Below are 23924 nucleotides of genomic sequence, written 5' to 3'. Positions count from 1 at the left end.
GCAGGTTATGGATCAATTTTGGGCAGTACAGTGTGGATGTCTCTAGGTATCTCTGATACACTGAAAGCAAAGCAACAAACTCAAATCCTTCCATTTCACAGAACCTAGGTGAAAAATGTCTGCTTACATTTTAGTATTTAGCTTGTATTTAGCTACCAGTGCTGCTTCTGTTTCAGACCTGAGAAGCATTTTTGTGCCCCCAAAGTGCCCATTTCCGCCTCTCAATCTTGCCCTTTTGTTTTCCCTGGCAGCAGCATGATGTCACCTTGTGACAGCACTTTCCAGCTCAAATCCATGCCTGCCTGCTTCTGCAGGAGGGAAAGTGGGGCTTCAGAGAATAGAAAATACAACATTAAGAAAGTTAGACAGGAGCAAGTAGGAGAATACAAAAGAAAGTAGAAGGGAGGCAGAGCAAGACACAGTCATTTTAAGAGACACACATCTTTCATAAACTCCTTATTAAACTCCTACGTTTTGCTTGGAGAGTAGGACCCATTCAGGGCAGCTGGGCAGGCAGATGGGTGCTGGACCTGAGGCAAGGGGTAGCAACCTATTAAAAAAAATTACTCATTTTTCCCCTCTGTGACTTCAAAGAAAAACGATTTGCTCATTTGGTAATAACTGATGGGAACTGTGACTTACTGAGCAAGGCCCCCAGCCTAGTGTTTATCTCCTCACCAATAAATCTCTAAACTGAAGCAATGAAGCTAAGTACTGCTGCTATTTCTGCATTTTATTTCCATATTAATCAAAACACAAGCACCCCCAGCTCTTCCCTGGCCCCATGTAGCTGGAGAAGAGGCATGAGGAGACTGTCAGGTGGGGATCTGGTGGGATGGGAGAGTGGGGAGAAAAGGAACCTCACAACTTAGAGAGTTGAATACCAGTGCCTGGTGTTTTAGCTTCAAATTTGTGGCAGAGAAGGAGGCAAAGGCAGCGGGGTCCTCCTCCATGGGAATTAGGAAGTGCTGGGAGGGAAGGGCGGGGTTGTTTCTTTCCCCTGAGAAAAGGAGCAGCACCTGCCTTCTCCCCAGCACAGCTGTGCCGGGACCCAGTGGGCAGCAAGTGAAAATCAGCAGTGTCCATCCACCTCTGGTTTATATTTATATTTATATTTATATTTATATTTATATTTATATTTATATTTATATTTATATTTATATTTATATTTATATTTATATTTATATTTATTTGGTGTGTGTAGACATAAATGTATTTTATAAATGTGCACACAGATATTATTCATTTTTGTAGTGGAAATGAAAGGAATTTCCTGAGAACACCAAGCTCCTCTCATCCATCCCAGAAGCTGGCTTAAGCCGGTCAAGCCATGCTTGTGTGCCATAGCAAACTGTGCTGTGCCCCATCCCCACAGCTCCATCAGCAGGCAGGGATGAGCCCAAAAGGTGGATGCTGCCAGGTTCTGCCACCATCAGATCTTTCCTCCTTTCCCATTTCTATCCCTCAGCCACCTTCCCCTCCCCTCTTTTAAAAAAATTCTGTTTTATTTATTTCTCATGTGTGTTTGTGAAGGGAAACCCACCCAAAGAAAACCCACAGTTCCCCCCTCTGTCCCACGGGCAAGTCTCTGAAGTTGTTCATTTGCTGGTCGGTCAGATGAAGGGAAGGGAAGGGAAGGGAAGGGAAGGGAAGGGAAGGGAAGGGAAGGGAAGGGAAGGGAAGGGAAGGGAAGGGAAGGGAAGGGAAGGGAAGGGAAGGGAAGGGAAGGGAAGGGAAGGGAAGGGAAGGGAAGGGAAGGGAAGAGGGTCCAGAACCCGGAATGTCTGTGTGTGGCTCAAAGAGTCCTTTTGCTGAGGCAAGGGACCCTCCGTCCGCAGGACCGAAGGGGCCGAGCGATGGAGACGCTCGGGGCGAGGCAGCACAGCCGGGGATGGCGGCGGGCCCGGGTACCCCACTACCGACTCCGGCACGGACGGGTGCAGGAGTTCGCTCTCCTCCCGGCTGCCATTCACGGCCCCGCCGCATCCAAGGCTGCCCCGCTGCGAGGGGAGGGATGCAGGGCCGGAAAGGATGCGGTGCCGGGGAGGATGGGGTCCGGACGGAGCCGTGCCAGCCCCGCATGGAAGGTGCGTGGGGCGGGCTGAGGAGGGGCCGCAGCCCCGCGCCTCCCCCGCTCCTGCCTGGCCTCTGCTCGCTGTCCCTCCGCCAGCAGCGGGGAAGAGCGGGGAGCGGGTATGGGAGGGCTGTGGCTGCCGGGGCCGAGCAGGGGCTCCAGCCCTGACGCTCTCCGGGACGGGTCTGTACCTTGCGCAGAACCCCAAGCACAGCTCCGAGCGCACCTGGCGTCACCCCACAGGGACCGTCGGAGGGAGGGAGGGAGGGAGGGAGGGAGGGAGGGAGGGAGGGAGGGAGGAAGGAAGGGAGGAAGGGAGGAAGGAAGGAAGGAAGGAAGGAAGGAAGGAAGGAAGGAAGGAAGGAAGGAAGGAAGGAAGGAAGGAAGGAAGGAAGGAAGGAAGGAAGGAAGGAAGGAAGGAAGGAAGGAAGGAAGGAAGGAAGGAAACTGCAGCGTCTCTTGATCATCTTGCTGAATTACTTTAAGGATTTACCTCAGGCAGGGAGTGATTTACGGCAGGGAGGTTTATTACGTGACTTGTTAGTTCGTGTTTTCGAGGTAAATGCACGTTATTTTCATTTTCAAACTTTTGTGTATGCGTGCTTATGTCTTAACGTTGGCTTGGGTGCTGCAGAATTGCACAGCCCGCTCACCGGCACGGGTCGCCCACAGATGCCTTTCTGGAAGTTGTTTGGCATTTCGGTTTAAATGCCCCATCCATCCTTCCTCTGTCACCGCTCACCTTACGACTCAGGGGGAGTCGCAGTCGCCTTCTCCTGTTTCTCCAGGTGCCTCCGGGCCATGCCCTTTCCCGTGGGGCAGGGTCCGGGGTTGGCGGGGCGTGCAGGATCTCGCTCCCGAGTGCCGGGCGCCGGGCGCTGGAGCCGCCAGCCGCGCTCATCCCCACGGAGATGGAGCCCGTCCCGGCGGGTCAGAACTGCCTTCCCAGCTCTGTCCATCCTACCATTTCCCTCCCGAAAAAAAAGACTGAAAACTGGTTCTCAAAAGAAAAGTTATTGCCATAAACTCCCCATCGCTGCCCGTCCTCCCGCGGCCGGCGCTGGCTGCGGGACTGGCCGTGGGCCGCCCCAGTTCCTGCCCCAATTCCCAGCCCGCTGGAAGCTGCGGAGCCCGGCCGGCCGCTCGCACACACCTGGGGACATCGGGGTCGTGGCTGCTCCCCAGGCAGGGCACACGGGGCTGCGCCAGCCTCCTCCAGCGGGATCCGGGATGTCCTGGCGAGACCCAAAGCCATCAAATACGGCGCCTTTTGTCAGCTTCCAGACCCGGACAAAGGAGACACAGGCAGCTTGGAATGAATTTTTTACTTTATTTGGAAATCTCATCCAGAAACACTGGTCAATAATAAATATATCGATAGTTATTATCAAGAATATATAAAAAATAAAGACATGGTGGTGTCTTTGAGGCCCCAACCGAAAACAAACAAACGAATGAAATGAAGAATAACATTCTTTCAGACAATGTCCCAGGAAAACACATCGAAAAGGAAATAAACAGCAACAGAGATTCAGATTTAGATGTACAAATCACCGATCTGGCAAGAGCTGACCCCGCATGCAAAACCAAACCATAGCATCTTTTAAAAAAGAAAACAAAACCGAAAACAAGCAAAACAACATCAACAACAACAAAACCAGCAAACACTAACAAACCCAGAGCCAGCAACAGAAATTTGTACCCCAGACAGCTAAATCAACACACTTCACCAAGAGCAGGAGATGGGAGATTTGGCAAAACCGATCTGCTGGAGGGTTGTGCCGTGTTTTGCACTCTTTTCCTCTTTTTCGTTTAATTTGTTTTTTATTTTTCTTCACAGAGAGAAGAAGGAAAACTACCAAAAAAAAAAACCAAAAAGCAACCGAAGAACAAAACCAAAAAACCCGGATCATAACCAAATCTGTAAAAACAAAACAAACAAAACAAAAACCACCAAACCACAAAAACCCATAAACCACTCTCGAAAACTTCAGTGACTTCTCTCGGCAGTCCCTGTTGCCAGGGCAGCCGCCTGTGGCCGGTCCCCACGGGTGACAGGCTGGGCGGAAAGCGTGCAGGGACTCTGCTCTGCCTTGGGCCGCCGCGGCGCTTCCGCAGCCAGGTTTGGAACGGGAATTTCGGAGGTGCCGCCGTGCGAAAGGAAAGACAGGAAAAGCGCGGAAAAAAAAAAAAAAAAAAAAAAAAAAAAAAAAAAAGAAGGGAGAAAAGCCCCAAACCGATTTCATCGTCTCTTGGTAGCTGCGAACACTACAATGACAACCATGTCTTTTTTTTTTTTTTTTTTTTCTTTTACATACATTTTAAGGAATCATTTACATTTGATTACCATCAGCGGCATTATTATTATTATTATCATTATTATTATTATTATTATCATCATCATTCTTTTTACAACAGGGACTTTTTTTCCAGTTTAGTATAACAAGAAAACATGGCCCGGGGAGCCGGGTGGAACATTACCTTTGCAAGGTCCTTACTACACTAATCCCGTGTTTCAGGGGCTCGGCGGGCGGGGGCGGCTCCGGCCGCAGCCCCTCTCCGTCCGTGGGAGCCCCGCCGAGTCACTTGAGGAGGTCCTTGGTGTCCCCCGAGATCCTGGCCATGTTGGAGGCGGTGAGGGCCGAGAGGTGGGGCGGGGGCGGCATCTGGCAGATGGTGCAGGGGCACGGCAAGCCCGCCCAGTGCTGGAAGCCGCTGCCGAGCTGCAGGGCGGGGGCCGTCGAGGGCGTCTTGAGCAGGGAGTGCGGGGGCCGGATGGTGCCGATGGCCGGCAGGGAGGCGGACAGGGAGGAGGAGGTGTTGGCGGAGGACAGGGCGCCGCCGAGGATGGGATGCACCTGGTGCACGGTGCCGGCGGCGTGGGGCGGGTGCCCGGCGGAGTGTCCCACCGTGCCGCAGTGAAAGGCCGAGTGGTGTCCCCCGTAGATTTCCCCAACTAGCCTCTTCATCTCCTCCAGGGAGCTGGTGAGCATCAGGATATAGTTTCTGGCTAGCAGGAGGGTGGCGATTTTGGAGAGTTTTCTCACAGAAGGTCCGTGAGCGTAGGGCATCACCTCCCGCAGCCCGTCCATAGCCAGGTTGAGGTCGTGCATCCTCTTTCGCTCCCGGCCATTGATCTTCAGCCGCAGCTGCTGCAGGTCCTGCTCCGAAAGCTGCTTCTTGATTTTGTACTTGCTGCCTTCCCCTCCGGCCTTGGAACCGTTCCTGGTGAGGCCTTCCCCAGACATCTTCTGCACCAGATCGTTCTGAGTGGAGGAGACCGAGTTGAGCCGGCTGTCTTGGTGGTGGTGATGGTGGTGGTGGTGGTGGTGGTCTCTCAGGTACATCTCATCCATGTCTGGCGAGGAAGCTCTGCTGGAGACAGAGCTGGAGTCAGAATTCATTGTATTCAGGCTTCTGAGGAAGAAACTCTTCCCTGCTCTGGAGGTGGCGGACAAGACAACTCTCCTTCAAAAAGCAACAAAAACAAAACGAAAAGGAAATAAACGGACGGCAGGGTCTGCCAGCGAAGGGCTGGAAATGCTGGAGGATGAGGGAAAAAGCCCCTCAGCCCTCTCTCTCTCTCCAATGTCTCCCCTCTGTCTCTCTCTCTCTCCACCCGGTTACTCAGCCTGTTTACAGGATGGCTAGTTAGTGTATGCTTGGACTAACCTCAGCTTGAAAAAGAGGGGCTTTTATAGAGCTGCAGCAGAGAGCAGAGACAAAAGGAGCCCTCCTATGTATAATGGTCTAGTTAGGATGACGTGCCATTATTCAGGGCGGTGCGCTTTGACTGTCCCATTTAGCAAGGACCCCTATTCATATTCATTGTGGTGCCACCCGGGACACCTCAGCCACGGACCATCAGGAGTCAAGGAGACACAAAACCCCTCTGATTGACACCGCACACTCATCGCTCCGTGTGCGCGCCTTCTCCTCCCCCTGCCCGCTCATTTCCAATATAAAACCTCATCCCGTCTACAGTAGGGAGGCAGGGGGCTGCGTGCCTGCGAGGGGCCGGCCAGCACGCCCCGGTGGCGGGCGGCAGCGGGCAGAAGCCGCCCGGGGAAGCCCCTCCGCTGAGGCGGGAGGGCTTGGGGCACGTCGGTCGCCCCGTCCTGCAGCATGCCCGGCTGCAGCCGCGGCTCCACGCTTTGTTTGCCTTTCCCTCCCCCTTTCCCTGTCCCCCCCGGCCGGGGCGTGCGGTGCGGCACCGCCTGGCCCTCGCCTGGGAGGGCTGGCCGCAACTCCTCGTACCTGGGCAGCCGCTTTGTTCAAATGAGCGATGATGGCTCGGGCATCAGCCGCGGGAAGGTGCGGGTTGGGAAACCCGCCTCCCCCCGGGCCAGTGACTCCCTTTAAATAAACGGGGAAAGCCAGGGTGCGGCGCAGAGCGGTGTGCTTGGCGGCGGGAGGGGCGGCCCGCAGCCCCTGGGGCTCCGCTGGCCCCGGGCTCCGGCGGGGCGGCGCGGCGGGGCGGCCGGAGCCGCCGTCGGTGCGACCGAGCGGGCCGGGCCGGGCTGGAGGCAGGCGGGAAGGGAGCCGGCTCGGGGGGCAGCTCTGCAAACGCCCCCAGCTCCGCAAACGCCCCCAGCTCCGCAAACGCCCCCAGCTCCGCAAACACCCCAGGCGTTCGCGCCAGTAAGTAGCTGGGTCCCGGGCAGCGGCCGCAGGCGGCGGCGGAGCGGGGAAGGGAGGAGGGTGCGCGGGGCCGAGCTGAGCCGGTGGGGCTCGGCCGGGCAAGGCGGGCGGGGCACTCGGGGCGGGTGTCGCCACCTCAGCTCTCGGCCGAGCCCCGTGTCCGCCCCTGCCCCGGGTGCGAAATGAACCGGCGTGGCCGCCTGCGAGGTCTCTGGGGATGGGGAGGTGGGAATTTCCCCGCGGGGACGGCGGTGGGAGCAGCCCTGGTGCCCGGGAAGGGCGGGAGGTCCGCCCGATCCTGCCAGCCCCGGCGGTGCGTACGCGGTGAGCGCGGGGATTCACACAGGACAGGACGGGAGCCATCCGCGCCACCCGGGCTGAGTGTCCACTTCCGAAAAGGCGCTCGGGGGCCGGAAGAAATCTTGGCAGGAATTCGTTCCTCCATAGTGTCTATGCCCCGAGGAGGGCGAAGAGTCAGAAAAAGAGGGTTATTTTCATCCGACTGAGTTTTAACTGTGGTTAATCTGCTGAGCAAAATTAAAGCCTTCTGATTCTAGCACTGTAAGTGAATCCTGCGGTGAGAAGGAAAAGAAAAGAAAAGAAAAGAAAAGAAAAGAAAAGAAAAGAAAAGAAAAGAAAAGAAAAGAAAAGAAAAGAAAAGAAAAGAAAAGAAAAAGAAAAAGAAGAAAAAGAAATACAGTTTAGGAGAATATATCATAAGTAACTGAACTCGATCTCGGCTTTATGACGCTTCCACCGTGAAAGCCGTAAGCCGTCCGAGACTTTTCCTCAGCGGACAGGTTTGCCGGCCACAAGGCCGGGAACTCGGCCGGGCCCGGAGACCGCAGGGCCGTCCGATCCCGCAGAGCCGGCGCCGCCGGGCTCCGCACCCTGCAGAGCCGCTCTCCTGCCGGCTCCTGGGGCTGCCCGCTCCTCCCCGAGTCCTTTCCTCCCGCAGAGCTGGGCTGAAGCAAATGAACAAAAATTGACACGGTGACGGCGACAGCGGCAGAAACCCGCGCAGGATCGGGGCAAAGCCCCGGCCCCGGTTTGGCGGCTGCTCCCGGGGCTGCAGCTGTCGCCCTTCGTCCCCGCATCCGCCGCTCCGGAGCAGACGCGCGCTGGTGTGGGAAAGTTCAAGTCCGACGGGGACAGAGAAGAGGAAGGCAAAAAGATGCCGTCGGGGGACAAGCAACAGGAGGGGTCCTGTCCTCACCTCGGTCAGGGCGAGCTGCTCCTGCGAGCCCCGCTCCCCTCCGGGCTTGGGGTTCCTCGGGAGGCGGCCGGGGGACGATGCCGGGCTAGGGAGCCGCCGGTGCTCCGCGGGGCGGGAGGAGAGGGGCGGGAAGGAAAGGTGGACTTGTCACTCGAGGGAATATTACTAACAGTTTTCTCTCCCTTTCCCCGGGGATGTCGGTGCTTCCCAGCGCCCTGTGTCGGCTGTGCGGGCCGGTCCCGCAGCATCCCCTCGCGGGACGGCGCGGCTGGACACGGCTCCCCTCGGGGTCGCCTCGGGGCAAAGGAAGGAGTCGGGAAAGATACGCAAGGTTAAATCCCGAGCGCAGGGAGCCTCGCCAGGAAAGTCCTTTCGGAAATCAGCACGATTGCTGGTCGTAACACTGTCTGATACATCCAGCCTTCCTCGCTGCTTTCCTCTGCAGCTCGAAAGAAAAAGATAGATGAGTAAAGGAAAGAGACAAAGGAAGAGAGATAAAGGGAGAAAAATAAAGAGAAAGAAAGACAGAAAGAGAGACAGTAAAAGAGAGAGCGAGAAAGAATCAAAGAGAGAAAGAAAAAGAGAGAGAGAAAGAGAGAAAGAGAGAAAGAAAGAAAGAGAGAAAGAAAGAAAGAAAGAAAGAAAGAAAGAAAGAAAGAGAGAAAGAAAGAAAGAAAGAGAGAAAGAAAGAAAGAAAGAAAGAAAGAAAGAAAGAAAGAAAGAAAGAAAGAAAGAAAGAAAGAAAGAAAGAAAGAAAGAAAGAAAGAAAGAAAGAAAGAAAGAAAGAAAGAAAGAAAGAAAGGGAAAAGGAGAAAGAGGGAAGGAAGGAAGAAAAGAAGGAAAGAAAGAAGGAAGGAAACAAAAAAAGGCACGGCAGAGCGGTGTGTGGAAATTGTCACTTTTGGGCGCAGCTAAGTGGGAGAAGACCCTCCCGGACACTTTGGGCTGAGCGGGCGGAGAGCGGCGGGGCCGCCCTGTCCCGTCCCGTTCCCGGGCGGGGGTCGGCGCTGCCCGGGGCGCGCTCTCTGCGCTCGCCGCTGTCGCTGCGCGCCGGACAAATGCCCGCCGTGCCCCGGCCAGGGACATTCGGGACACGGCTGCGGAGAAGTCGCGGCTCAGTCAACACCGAAACTGCCCCCGACGGCACAGCAACGAAATTAGCCCCCAGGAGTCAGAAAACCAAATGTTTCACTATTCGGGGAATCGGAGAGGGCGGAAAATATGGCTAGGTCGTAGCTATATCAAATTAACGTGCTCTATCCTACCTTTTAATTTCTTTTTTCATAAAGGCGCAGAGATTTGGTGGGGAAGGGAGCGTGTTTTTTCTGGAAAGACAAACTGCTCGGGGAGACTCAGAGCAGCAGTGCAGGAGCGTCCCGTCCCGCCAGCGCCGGCACCGAGCCGGACCGTGCGGGACTCAGCCCGCTGCGTGCCTTGCGGCGGCTCACGGGCAGGAGCTTGGGTTTAGAGGCTATTCCGAACAGAAATTGCGCATTTTCAAAGACTGGATTTTAGTTAATGGGCGCACTTAAAGGCAGTGTCCGATTTTGAATTATCATGGAGTCTGGTATGGAAATTGGATGTACTTTGCTCTTGCACAGTGTCACTATGACAGAATATTAAATCTTGTCTCTCCTTGACTTTATTGATCTGGCCGGCAACATAGAATCTAATTAATTATACAAAAACTGCTTACACCAGTGTTATGTATTTTTCTTTTGTGTTTATTAGAAGCCTATTCGTTTTTATGGTTTCTTGCTATTACTTTTTGCTCTCTCTGTTTGGTTTTAATTTATTTTTGACATTTGACAACTGTACTTTCAGTATAAAAGTAGTTACAACAGTTAGCACTACGAGTAGTTGAAGAAGCCAAGATCACTGCGTTAAAAGAAAGCTCTCAGCTGGTTCTCTGTGAGAGAAGTGCTGCTACAAAGGGGTTGTGCTGCACCCCCTGAAATTTGGTTGTCTCTAAGCAGTGCACATTTTATTTTAGAGAGGATGGCTGAGATTCCCTAACTGCTTGCTGCTTTTGCTCAAGATGTACTAATGGATTTCATTTACATTGACAATATAATTCAGATTGATAGCATCTTGTCGTCTGACACTTTGACATCGCCAAAGTGAATAGGCTGAAAAACTGTTTTAGTTCTTGTGTTTATCACGAATTTGCTTTCTGGTAGCAGGGCAATATGAGGGCAGTGACTGGGAAGGGAAAAGAAGGCTGTCCTGGCCACTATAGTCATATTCTGTAGACAGATAGACCCAGAGATAAAATTCTTCTGCCTAAATAGAGAAAAATTATTTTCTATTAATATAGTTTTAGATTCGTTGGCAACAAGGGGTCAGAACCTTCTCTCATAATTAAAGAACGAGAATTCTCCTCGTTCTTTAATTATGAAACTGGAGCACTTACTGATATCTTCAAAGGACTCTGCAGAAGACAGCAGGTTTAGGTCCATACCAGTCACTGCTCCTGGAAATAATTTAAACTTAAAGGAAATAACTGACAGACATTCCAGTGCAGTTAGTTAAGGATGACATTTTATTTTCTGTATTTAAATACTGATTTGCAAAACTTCTGGAAAAAATATGGCACAAAACCTTAGTAATAAAATCTAAAAAGTCAAAGTCTAATTCATTAGAGACGTGCAAACTGTCAATCCTCTGATATATGGCATTTTCTACTGAAAGTATGAAATTAGTTTCTATAAATAATAAAAAACAATCAGCAGTTTGCATGTAATTCCTTTTTTTTCCCTGTAGTGACTGCACCTGAAATCTGCATTCTACAAAGAGAAAAGATTATAGAAAATCAGTTTGAATGTTTCTTCACCTATCAGACATGCCACAGTAATAGCCAACAATATCCAATATCTTTGGAATTCCAGAAAAAAAAAAAAAAAAAAAGCGGAACAAACCTGTCAGTATTATTGATTATGCATCCACTAAATAGTTCAATTTTAGCTGGTTGGTAAAACTTGTATTCTCTCCAAAACAGACCCACAGAGCAGAGACTGTGATACATGTTTCCCATATGTAGTGCTCAGAGAGTGGTGCACACTTCAGGAATGTTGAATGGGCTAAACCTGACAGTCCTGGCAAAAAAAACTTGTCACATTGTTTAGAATCACATCTGGCTTGACACAGTGTTGAAGGATAATAATTCTGCTCAAAGGCCTGTATTTATTTTCACATTTATGTTCTGGTCCTATATATTCCCACCTAAAATATTAACATTCTCAAATGAGCAAGTTTTCTTTTTATTTCTGCTCTTCCATGTAATTTGCAGTAATTTGCTTTCTTATTACTGCGAACTTTCTCCATCTCTTACGCTTGATACTGGAACTCACACAATGACTTTTAACAGCTCTCTTCCTCACTGCTTTAGATAGTTGATGATTACTATGTTATTCTTTAAGTCATACAGGATATTTAAATGTCAGTTGCAAACAGGGTGGGAGATGATAGAAAGTACAGGAGAGCTGCCCTCATGCTCCCCCCAAATCCTCCCCACCAGAAACCCCAGATGCGCTGAGGTTAAGTAAGCTTCTCAAATATTTACAGTTATCTCAGCATGAAAGCATTGGTGTTCTAACCAATAAAAATTAAAATTTTAGTAATTTCAGAAACAAGTGTAATGCAATTTAGTTTTCATAGCTATAGTGAAAACAAATAAAGTCATAGAAATTATTGCATAATTTTTCCACTACCCACTCAAAAGCTTGGAAGACTCACTAAAGAGAAAGACAAAAAATCCTTGTCTCGTTTTGTATCTCAATTTTAAACAGTACATGTTTCCAGTGAATATTTACAGGTTGATAATAGGCTAGTACAAATTCTAGAAGACACAACAAAAATTATCTGCAGTCTATTCACAAACCTTTGCCATGTCTCAGTGTTTGGGGATGGGCGTATGGACTGCCTTCAGCACCCTTGAATAGAAGTCTATTGTGTGGGCTTGTTCCATTGGGATCAATGGGACAACATGTGCAGTGAGATGCTAATGAACACCAGAAACGGTGGTAAAATCTGGCCTGGCTAAGGCATAAGGCTGTTTTTATAAATCACTGCTGAGTACCTTGCTATACTTCTTTCAGCTAAGCTGCTGAAACCTCAAATATTCAGGAAGACTTTACTATATAAGTTTTTTGCATCATTTAGATCACATTTTCCCACCCTTACAACGTGAATAATTCTCCATTCCTATCTTGTTTAAAGTTGCAGATGAAGGCAGTCCCTTTTCAGTGACAATTGCACAGTTAATGTAAATGTGATTCCAGAAATGGAGAATAAAATACACTGGAGGAAAATAACATCAAAGACAAGTATAAAAGAGAAGAATGATGGTCAGAAAGCAGGCCCGCGGGAGAGGACAGTGTTGCTAGCGTGTAGCCTGATGGTCATTGCCCCGCTGCACCTGCAGAACTCCCCATCAGAAATGTTCATGTCCCACATGAGGGGGTGACAGCCCCAGCCCGTCTCAGAGAAGCCCCCAGGCAGCAGTGCCACTGCAGGGACAGCTGTGCCTGGTGAGTGCTAAAAGCCAGGCTCAGGGATGCAGTGCTGGAGGAGACGGGTGCTTTCTTGGTTCTCCCTCCAGCCTGGGCTGGGACACAGCATGTGTCATTTGAATGGAAAACCCACAAACCCGTGGATATAACACTGGGAGCCTGTAATTCCTGGCAGCTTGGAGCAGGCTTAGAAGTGCTCAGACACAATAGTATTGAGGATCATAAAAGTCCCACCTCTGTCTCTTAAAAGAGAGAGAGGGGGAGAGAAGACAAGGTCCACCAACACCATCTTTTCTCACCAGCTTATGGCAGAGGTTAATTATTAACTATTGAAACACTGACAAACTGTGGTTGTTTGTTTGCTTATTATGAGGCCTGTCAGGGCCAGAACCAAACCTTACTGAAGCTGACTGATGCCTCCTGGTTTCAATAGACTCAGAGGTCAGGCCCCTAAAATTCAAATCACCAGTGCTGTTCCTTGCAATAAAGAACCAGTGAGCACTTTGAGGGAGCGCTTAATTACTCCAATGAGATCATTTAGTTTTTAAACAAAAATGCTTTAATTGGGGGCAGACCCTTTCATATTTGTTTCCCAAGAAGGAAATTGATTAACAAAATGTTATTAATGAGATTTTAAGAGAGCTCATGCCAAACTCAGCCAAGGGAGCTCACATTTTCTTTCCAACTGCCAATGCTAAGCAAAGCTGTTTTCAGGGAAGGACCCATGGATGGAATGCAGGTCATCTTCTCTAATTTGCTAATACCACCTCTGTAATAATTTTGCCTGTTATTCTTTTGCACCCAAAGCAAGAGTGGGTGCCCAGTAGCAGCAATTTCATGAATCCAGATTTAGCCTGAAGCCATCATCTCTTTGTCAGGAAGATATTGCGGAGGAAGGGTAGATATAAGTCCAATTGTGTCAGGAACCCTCGTCTTAAAAAAGGAACCCACTATGCTGCAGCAAAACGTCCAGATATGGATGGCATTGGAACCAGACCAGTGAAGAGATTTTTACTTTTATTTCCAGCACATCAGTCTCAAAACATTCAATGGAGACATGATGTTAACAGCTCACTGATCCACACAAAATGTCCCCCGAGGGTGGGGTGACACAGAAAAACATAAAATCATCTCAGTCTAGATTTCAGCCAATCATACACAGAAAAACACATATTGACAAGCATTCTATCCAATCTTATAAAGCACACGTAATGGTAGTTAAAATAAAGACTGGTTCATAGAAGACAAAGAACAGAGCTCTATTCATGCTAACCTTCTAAAGATATACATTAAATAACCTTGTTGCCATCCTAAAGCCAATTCTACAGAGGCCTATTGTTATTTGTCACGTATGCTCTACTGCTTGGGAAACTTTTCTGCTTGCTTGGGAAACTTTTCTGCTGTATCTGCAATGCTAACAGAACTTCAGTCTGAGGCCTATATACTTTTTTTTAACCATTTTAACCATTTCCCAAAAACCCTCTAATTTTATGGATTCCAACATTTCCCCCTCTCTGTTTTACTCAGAAGCTTTCATTTTCTTGTCGTTTGCTACTTGCGTTTCATAGCTCTATTGCAAAATTTCTGCTTAATATCTGTTGGAGACCTATTTGCACTAAACTGAAGCATTGTTATATTACGGCACAACAACTTAATGCTGTGAAGGCCCAATCCTTGAAAGAGATATCACGTTTGACAACAGTCACAAGTCATTGTTCGAAAAACTCTGGTCGATTCCAAGGCCTTAATTCAAAACCTTCGTTCATGTCAATACCCTCATCTACTGCTTTCGTGAGATTTCGTACACTCTCCGTGCTTCTACTTCCTAACTCTCCTGCTTGAATGACAAAAACTTCTCGGACTGTTTTGTTCATCATTCGCCGAAGACAACAGAGTATACAAGGTACCACTATCAATATCAGTATTAGAACACCTAATATGTAAAGACCTATCTTGCAAAGTTGCCTTAGCCAAGGTGCAAAACTCCAATTTTGAAACAAATCATCCAACCAGGAACCTCCATCTTCTTTAATTTGGGTTGTCAGATCCTTTAATTTTTGAATGCTTTTTTGAATGGATTCAGAATGATCAGACAAATTCATACAACATAATCCTTCAAATTCCTCACAACCATGCCCTTGCGCCAGTAGAAGAAAATCAATGGCTGCTCTGTTTTGAAGAGTAGCATGTCTAATACTATCAACATTGGTCAACATATCACTGATTGCAGAGGATGTGGCATTAGCTTGTTTGCTCAGCCAACATCTGAGCAAACCCTCTAATTTTATGGATTCCAACAGAAGACACTTCCTTGCAGAGGTTCTTATCTGAGTTCCTGAGAAAATACAGCCTTCCTATGGAACTCGGTGGTTTCAGATGCTACCAGCAAATTTAGTTTAGAGAAGAAATACATGGGACATGAGAGATTCCTTGGTGGAAGTACTCTGCCTAGTACTCTGCCTGGATGTCAGAAATACTTCTGACTGGGAGCGTGGGATGGAACAGAACCTTGGGAGCTACAGCTTCTTCTCACCCGCTTTGTACACAGCAAAACAAACAGCTGGCATTGCTTTTCCTTTCAGGTATTCTGTATAGTCAGGGAGGTGGGAGTTCTAAGGTTCTTCCAGACACAAAGAATATATTTCTGGAGTGGGATGACACACATAATCCAGTCTTGCTAACTGTAGGACGGCAAGAACAACTGACCCAAAAAATATGGATACACTGAGATGTGTAAAACTTTCACTATGAGGAATACTGTGTAAATAGCATAGATAGATAGATAGATAGATAGATAGATAGATAGATAGATAGATAGACAGACAGACAGATAGATAGATAGATAGATAGATAGATAGATAGATAGATAGATAGAGCTATGCAACAAAAATCAGAACTATAAAGGGTAAAGAAGCAAGAAATAATATGTATTTTTAATTTTATAGCTCTGCATGACTGATGATAACAGATGCAGTGGGAAGTAATTATTCTCATCACTTCTGAAAATAAAATTCAATTTAAAATTCCTATGTATGTTTTGAGCTTTGTTACTAAGAGAGCCTCTTCTCCACAGCTGGCCAGCACCCATAATGGATAATCAGCATGTTGTAGCTCAAGATTTTGCAGGTATCACTACCTTTTTCCTAAAGAGACCCAGTCTTGCATCGTTAGTGTCTGTGAGCTATTCAGAACTCCCTGAAGATTTGGGGAGCATGTACAGTCCTGATAACCTCCCTGGTTTTCAATATTTTAAGGATTCCCATCTATCTGAAGTCCTATAGAGTCCATTGTACACTGAAAAATTTAGTGACTTCCCAAAATCACAAGAATTCACATACTTAATTTCTTTGATCTGGGTATTCATTGCACCCTTTCCCATGTATTTTTATTGAAATAAGACTTGGAGTTGCAAAAATAGCAAGCTAACAAAATATCAACTCAAACTTGGTGCATTTTACTAATGAGAAAAAAGACACACTGGATTTTGTACTGCCTTACTCTGACATTCATAAATTCATATTAAATATATTGACTTCAATTGCTATTCAGTCAGGACTCCATGCCTTTTAAGGATAAAAGTAAATAGAAATAACTAAGAGATCATCTTTGTTATTTTAGCAACATTTCCATTTTCTTCAGACTATTTAATATACTCTGAAATTTAATTTCTGGGATGAAAATTGTAAAACAAATACATACTTATTGGAAATTTAAAAAAAATCACTGAAAGGACATTCTTCAGGGTATAGAAAGTTTTTTTGTCTGTTTGCATGATTTTTTAATCTGGTTGTATATGGTCCTGTCCCTCATAAGTCACAGCAAACAATATAGTATTCCACAGGAGCTTTTATCCTAGTGAGCAGAAAGTGAGCAGAAAGACCGAACAAAAGAATTAATTAATTAATTAATTGATGAATGTATTTAAATAAGGCTCCACCTGCTCTGCTTCAAAAATGTCTCACTATACTACAGAGAGGTTTGTTACACTGATTAATAGCAAAGCCTTCCTCTTGATTTTTCAACAAGATGATTTGTACTTGGAGTGACTGCCAAAATTCAAGATATGCAACATAAATGCTGCCTTTGCTGATGTGTGGAATATCAGGAAATTGTGACCTAAAGGCAACAAGAAAGGGAGTCTATCCAAAATTAAATAGGGAAAACTAGATTTTCCCACTGCTTTTTAAGAAATACCTAATGCACTTGTTTCATCTTAAGGATTTGCCTCGCTAGCATGAACGGTTCACTAACATGAAGAATTTAACTTAATATTAACAAAGGCCCTCTTTTAGGATTTTAAAATTTTTTTGCCTTTTTATTCTCAGCCCAGCAATACTTTCTTGTCTTACATCAACAGACAAGATATACGGTAACAAACTGCACGGGACAGGACCCTGCTTTGCCTGCCAGACACCAGCAGAATTTGCCAAAAGTTTGCAGAAGGGCTGCTCTGAAACAGAGAACGGCGAAAGCCGCCCTGGTTTAACTCCTTGTTGGGGTTGCGGCAGAGCCCCACTGGTGGCACCGAGGAGGAGGAGCTGGTGGCTGAGGGGTGTTGGATTAAAAGGGGTGGGGGTGGGATTTGTGCGTCCCCCCCATCCCAGACAAAGGTCCCTGTCCCCCGCAGGAAGGTGCTGAAATGCAAAGCAAGCTCCCAGCTCCTTTTCTCTCTCTTGGTGGCATTTGGAAGTGTAAAGCTTTGAATACCAATTGCTTGAACTGGACATATGTGAATCTCTTCTAATCCTACTAATCCCGTCCCCGAGTGCTTCTTTGTATGTGGAGGCAACACACATAGATCTAAGTGAAAGTGGCCGTAATCCTGGAAATGTGGAAAAATGTCCCAGTGTGGGAGTTGGGAGAGGGAAAAGCTCCCCAGCGGAGGGAACCCGCTGGAAGAGCTTTGTGTTTGTGGGGTGAGCGAGGGGCAGCGGTGGGGGCAGGGGAGACACGGAGGAGAGCTCTCACCTTCCCTGAGCCGTGAGGAGGAAAGCAAACCCACCCAGCGGGAAAGCTCCCTTTGCAAACAGCCATCGCACACTTGAGCAAACCCGCAGAACTGAGACAAAGTTTCCAAACGCTGGGAAATTCACCCACCGGCAGCTTTCAGCGGTGTGAGCTCAGCAGGCAAGGCACTAATGTGCTGACTTCATTATTTCCCGACCTCGCCCCGCTGAATGGCAGATTTGTGGGGGGAATGGTGCACTATCACTCCATCCTTCCCTGGCCACAAAACCAGAGAGAGGAGCTGGGATCATGCACCCAGTCACCAGCCCAGGTCTGTCCTGGAGACAGGGGGGGACCCTCTTAACCTGCGTGGATGAGAAATGACAAACAGTAACAGGGCAGCAGAGACGAGTCAGCTTGCAAGTGACAGGATTCATTCATTCTGCCTCTCTGGAAAGTGATTTCAGGCAACAAACCCTCCAACTTTACATAGGTGAAAGGATAGAGACGGCAGAAGCTTCTGTGTCTTTGATTCAACACTGAAACCTCAGCATCTGACCAGACTGCTATTTAAAATTAACATCCACCTGGATACTAACAAACCCTATGGGTTTTCCAAATATACAAGTCATATAATTCAGCCACACGAATTTCCCAAATGTCAGACAGCTAATTTACATTTTCTTGGCTAGTCACTGAATAAAACGTGTTTATACCCCACAGTAGATCGTGTACAAGGAAATTAATCTGGTTTTTGTATGCGCTTTCAAAATATTTTAAAATATGGAGCAATTGATAACATTATTTGCCAGGCAAATCTTTATTTTGCTCAATAAATCTCTAAATAAAACCATGTTAGGTAAGAAAATCTAAGGCTATATATTCTCTTGGAGTTGACTTTTTTATTACCTCACCAGACTTTGTGCTTTCATAAATAAGTGTCAACTGAAATTAACCTGCTGTTTAGAGATAGTATAAACCATCCCAAAACCAGCCTGGGGACTGCAAGTCCATTTGTTTTTTTTTTGCACATGAACCTCCTGAATGTCACAGGGACAGAAAATGAAGCTAGATCTTTCACTTTGCATGGATAAAGCAATAAGATTGCCTCTTGGAAACATCTTAGGCCAAAACCCACGATGCACTAAAATCACTTCATTAGCAGGAAACAGCCCAGGAAAGGGTTTTGCCATGTTCATCAGAGAGCACGTAGGATAAATAGGGTGAGAATATAACTTATCTAAGCCTAGCTCTGTGTACATGACCCCACTGCTGGTCACAGAAACACTGCTCACATGGAGAATCAGTCTTGGCATTCTAGGGTCACCACTGATGTTGCACCAACCAGCTCCTCAAACTCCAGCAGTGCTACCCTGCCTGCAGGCTGGCAGGGAGAGAGAGCACAGCCCTTCTGCAGAGACAATCCACAGAGCCAGGGCACACCAGCATGGTTTTTTCCCACTTTAGACTTCCCAGACAGGGAAGAGAAGGTAAACAATTTGTCTGTAGGGAAGCTAGGTTCGTTTGTATGAAAGAGCCCTGTGGCCCAAGGGTGCCTGTGGTGTTTTCTCCCTCAGGACGCCAAGCATTTTACCAGCAGAGCAAGGGTGCCATTTTCTCTGTCATGTGACAGATCCCAGACTGTCTCCAGGCCCTTAGCCCAGAGGCAGCAAGTGTCCCATGTCCATATTGCTGAGGTGCCCTCAAGAGGAAGCTGCGTGCAGAGACCCTTGCTGCTGGCTGGAGGCCACAGCCATGCAGTAGCCAGACGGACATTTCATGGCATGGCTGGTAGAGCCTTCGGCCTTACTCGTGCTCCAGCACATGTGGTGACATGATGATCCCCAGCTGCTGTGGATGACATTGCCTCCCTCTCTGTTCCATTTTGAGCAGGATCCAGTGCTCTCCACAGCCTCAGCCTGTGCAGAGGGGTGGCAGCGGGGCCTGTAAGAAACAGGGCTCCTTGACGCGAGAGCACAGGCAGTTCTCGGAGGATTGCATCTGGACAAAGTTTTTATGATGCTGTCTGTCTGTCCTCCCAGTCTTCATCTAGTCACTGCCCATCTAGCTGAGATGTGCCCTGAAGGAGAAGTGCAGCTCCCACTAAAGGCCCGTTTGTTATGAGATGATAGTTGGTAAAGTTGCAAGCAAGGTCAGAATGTGCATCATGCCAAGGGGAGCTGGTATTGTACAGGGCAGTGGAAATATGGCACATGGGACACAAGGGATGTCAGGACAAGACATCTTGAAAGACAAGGTCCTTCTACAAGTGCTTCAAATGCTGGTTGACAAGGGTCATACCTGGGGGTGGCCCATAAGGCCATAATAAGTCTTGCTGCTGCTATCTGCTTGTCTATTGTCACCTTGGCACATCAATTTTTGGACACAGGCAGATTTTTCCCCCTAATTCTGCCATATACCAAGGGCATCATATCCAGGATACATCAGCTAGTATTCTCATTGTCATTCTCTTTGATGGATTCACACCAACAAGGGATCTGACCCTATTTCTATAATCTGCCCCAAATGCCAATGATTAAAGTCTGTTTCAATTTAAAGCAATGAAGCATTAATATATTTTAAAAGAATTTCGTTTCAAATGATTGCAAACAAAATGAAAAGATGTGGCACCCTACAGGCCGCTGAAATCAATTGGGTGAATTTGGAACTTAGTATTTACTGTTGGGATCTACACAAATTCAAGAGCCAAAGGCAAGATTCGTTGGATTAGTGCTTCAGTGGTCCTTCATTATCCATTTCTCCCTCAGTGACATGGTTTGTGTCTTCAGTTAACTGTGCTTATTAAATGAGAATGATGAAGAATCGAAGTAAAAATACTTCAGTAGAAGGTGGATGATGAATCTTGTTAATCTTGTTTAGAATGTTATTGCATTTCATTAACTAGAAAATTTCATTAAGGTTTCCTACATGTTCTTCTGGTGTTTAGTCTAAGAGCCTCACTCTGACATTGGAAAAGAGAAAACAGAAATGTCTTACAATTTGGTTACTTACCACACTGAAGATAGGCAGAAAACAGAATCAGGTCCACCTGAACACGGGGTTTCTGAGCACAGACCACTCTTTCATTCCTCCAGTTTATACTGCTTTCAAGGCTGTGATGACAACTGGAGAACCACTGGTGTGTTTGAGGATCCCAGTCTGTCTCCTGTGGGGACAGCAGAGGGGGAAGGAGCTCCTTACTGGCATGAATTCAGACTTGGCTCTGCTGCAGACACTCTCAGCAGCAGGCCAGTTTTAGTCTTGCACAAGGATATCCTGATGCCCTGAAGAATCAGGCTGCTGTTCTGGAAAGTGAACTTATTAATCAGTTGGGCCAATGTTGTGGAAAAGTCAGAGACATACAAGTAACTTGACCTGAAAATTTGTCTCTTTTTACTGCAGTACCAGCTGACACGAACTCTAAGGTTGGGTCCAGTCACAAAGTAAAAAAAGGGAAGGAGACTTACATGTGGCACAGACGATGGAAGGGACATGAGCATAACATCTACTCAAGTCTTCCCTTAAGTCAGCAGCTGAATCTGAAATCATCCCAACTACTTACTCATCACATGGGTAGGAACTATTTCCCAGGGCACATTTCAGACAGCCTTTTAAACAGCCTGTTAAATCAAAATAAATATGACCACATTACTTTTTAATTTTTCACTGTTTCAAACCAGGTTTAATTAGGCACACTGCAACCTTGAAAAAATCTAAGAAACAGGGAAGTTATATTGATTCTTTATTGTCACTTTAATTGTCTATTCTGATGTGTTAAAACTGAAACAATCTTCCAGCTGCAATGTCTAATGAACTCCAAGATCAAACGTGATCTTGCTAATTATGGAGTTAATGAGGACAAGTTCACAGGCAGAGTTAAGTTAGTAACTACATGTTTCAAAGCATCTTGAAGCTCAATAAGATCTTCATTTAGTGTTATAATGGTGTACAGTTTGCATTTCTTCTTTCTGAACATGTTACAGAAGGGCACCCTATGTATGTTATATGCTGCTAATCATGTGCAAGCGACACAAAGACAACTTCAATAAATTAGGAGACTGGCTGTTTATAAATCAACTCAACATCGAAATCTCATTTACATTTCTGCTATCCCATGTAATGTGTTTACACACAAATAATGACAACATTAGCATGGGAGGGGGACAAATTTAAATTCCGCAGCATGTTTCTGAAGCCAAACCATCAAGAAAATGCAATCAACATTGTAAATGAGCATACAGACATTTAGATTTTAAAAAAAGAAGCGCTACTAAATCAGGCCTTTGAACCCAGATAGCAAAATGAACCTTACAGCTGTATCTATTTCAAGGGCATGCTTACGCTGGGCACAAGTGGGATAGGATAGTGCTGTGTTTGAAGCAAACTATTCTTCTCACTCCTGCTACGAAAGCTTGTATCTAAAAATTATTGTTTCTAGGACTGTTTGTAATGAGAGTTTATTCTCTATTTATTTCCTCCTTTCTCTGCTTTCTCTTTTTAAATTGTTGATAACCTTGGACGTTTAGCTGTTCCTTCTGCCCTTGCACAGTAGACATTCCTGAAGGGTCTGTAAGGAAAGTAATTGCAAAAAAACCCAAAACCACCATAGACAACAAGGTTGCTCCACCTGCATTAGTAGAAGCAGCTGGAGTCTGTCACAGTGGCAAGAATTTGTCTGCATCCAGCAGACAACTATGCTGGATTAAGCAATCAATTCCATGTGCTTTAAGGAAGTCATATGGAAATAAAGATAATTTGACAACACACTTGGAATTACAGAGCTCACAGATCTGGACACAGAACAGTAAAGCAGGAGGTATCAGATAAAGGCTCAGAAATACCAACAATGACCATGAATCCATGAGAGGTTCAGGCAAGCAATGGACCCTGGAGTAGTGCTGTGTAACATGACTAACTCTTGATTTAGAAATATATTTATTATAAAGTTATCTTACAAGCACATGGCAGATATATCTCCATTCAAGTAAGTGGAGAAGAACAGGTGCACATCCCTGATATGCAATTTTACTTTTTCTAATACCTGTTTTTATACAATGTAGTTCTTCAGACTGTGGTTGTGTGAGCCATTTTTTGGCATCAGGGCTGCTTTATTTGCTTCTTTTTCCTGCATCACATTCTCCTCTATGCTGCTGCAGCTGTTCTCATGACCCCTACAGCAAACCATATCAAGGAACTGATCTGGGTGAGAATAAAACAGTCTTATATTTTTTCTGGATTATTTTCCAATCAGATTAGTTAATGTCTTCATTTACCACAGTGCTATAAAACTCTTTGTGCTAACACAGGAGGGGACAGATGGGAATGGAAGTAGAGGTATAAAGGAAGTGAGAAGGACAATGAGAGGTGGTTTAAACAGCACTGCCACAATATGTATCACAGTCTCAGTTTACTGATTCAAGACATAGTTTCCGTCCCCTTTTGTCCTACCCAGACAAAATTCTGTTCCTTAATAACTCTCAATATATGAATGAATTCTTCAACATCTGCTTTTATCCAAAGTGGCATCACTCAGACACCCAGCATGAGATTCAGGAGATAGCTGTTACTTAGTCTGCAAACCAAGCATTGCTTAGATCCTTATTTAAACAGAGTGTTTAGAAAACAATTTTTCAAATACTCATAGATGAGGTGGCAACGTTAATATGCTTTCATTTGTGGAATGACATGACCCAATAATTTCTACCCTTTTGACAAAGTTTCATTTGGAGGTTGTTATTCGTGTCAATTGGGAGCTTAGAATAAAAAATAAGATCAGTCTGTGGTACTGAATCCACATATACTGAAATCAATCCTCAGAACAATTTCTTTTTTTATAACTAATTTATGTCCTCCTCTCTTACTGCACTGCATTGGATCCTTCCTTTCCTAGTACTGGCAAAGGGAGGAAGGACAGCACTCACACTTCCCTCTCCTTTTCTGCTGCTCCCATTTGCTGCCCAGTGTCCAGATCCCTGTTGTTTCTGTTAATGGGTCTAGGTAGTGTTTCTCTTGGCCATCCTCACTTCTTCAGGGAGATTGGTTTCCATTTCATGGCCCTGGGTGTGAAACTTGGTATCTGAAATGTGTGTCCATGCAGTCCCCTGTGAGCATGGAGGAGGGTGTGAGGTTCCTAGTTCAGCCTCTCTCAGCATTGAGGCAAAGCCACCTCAGGCACATTTTTGTTCAGCATGCTGGCTGTTGCTCAGCTTGGTCTGTGGTGCATAACACTTCCCCAGGCCTGGTGTGAAGAGTTTAGACCTCTCACTGTGGGGCTATGAATAGCATGGTGAGGGAAATCACCAAGCCAGCAGTGTAATGATGCCAAGGGTGAGCATCTTGTTCCTTGTGCAGATAGAGCTTTCTCTGTGGCAGATACCCTGAGAAGTCAAAATTGGTTCTTAGGAGTTGGAGCTACAAAATGCTCCTGTAGGAACTCCTGGGTCAAGAAGGGGGCATAAGAGAGAAGCTAGAAATTAAGGAAAAACCCTGAGATCATTCTGGGTAGAGTGACTCTGATTTGTGTTACACTTGAGTA

The 23924-nt window shown here is 46.6% G+C and overlaps 1 protein-coding gene across 1 annotated transcript in view; it reads right to left on the bottom strand.

Moving 5' to 3' along the window:
• Window positions 1-4656: 4656 nt before the first annotated feature.
• OLIG3 (oligodendrocyte transcription factor 3) overlaps window positions 4657-23924 on the bottom strand; it is a 36924-nt gene continuing 17656 nt past the window's right edge. Inside the window, exons 2-3 of the mRNA XM_063153457.1 lie at window positions 20402-20555; window positions 4657-5542 (exon numbers count right to left, since the gene is read on the bottom strand). Coding sequence (XP_063009527.1) covers window positions 4657-5478 — 822 coding nt within the window. The 5' untranslated portion in view covers window positions 5479-5542; window positions 20402-20555. The remainder of the gene's footprint in view (window positions 5543-20401; window positions 20556-23924) is intronic.

This window comes from Melospiza melodia, chromosome 3 (genome assembly GCF_035770615.1).
Source record: "Melospiza melodia melodia isolate bMelMel2 chromosome 3, bMelMel2.pri, whole genome shotgun sequence".
Taxonomy (NCBI): domain Eukaryota; kingdom Metazoa; phylum Chordata; class Aves; order Passeriformes; family Passerellidae; genus Melospiza; species Melospiza melodia.
Note: the sequence above shows the minus strand (reverse complement) of the source record. Positions and strands in the feature narration are given on the sequence as shown.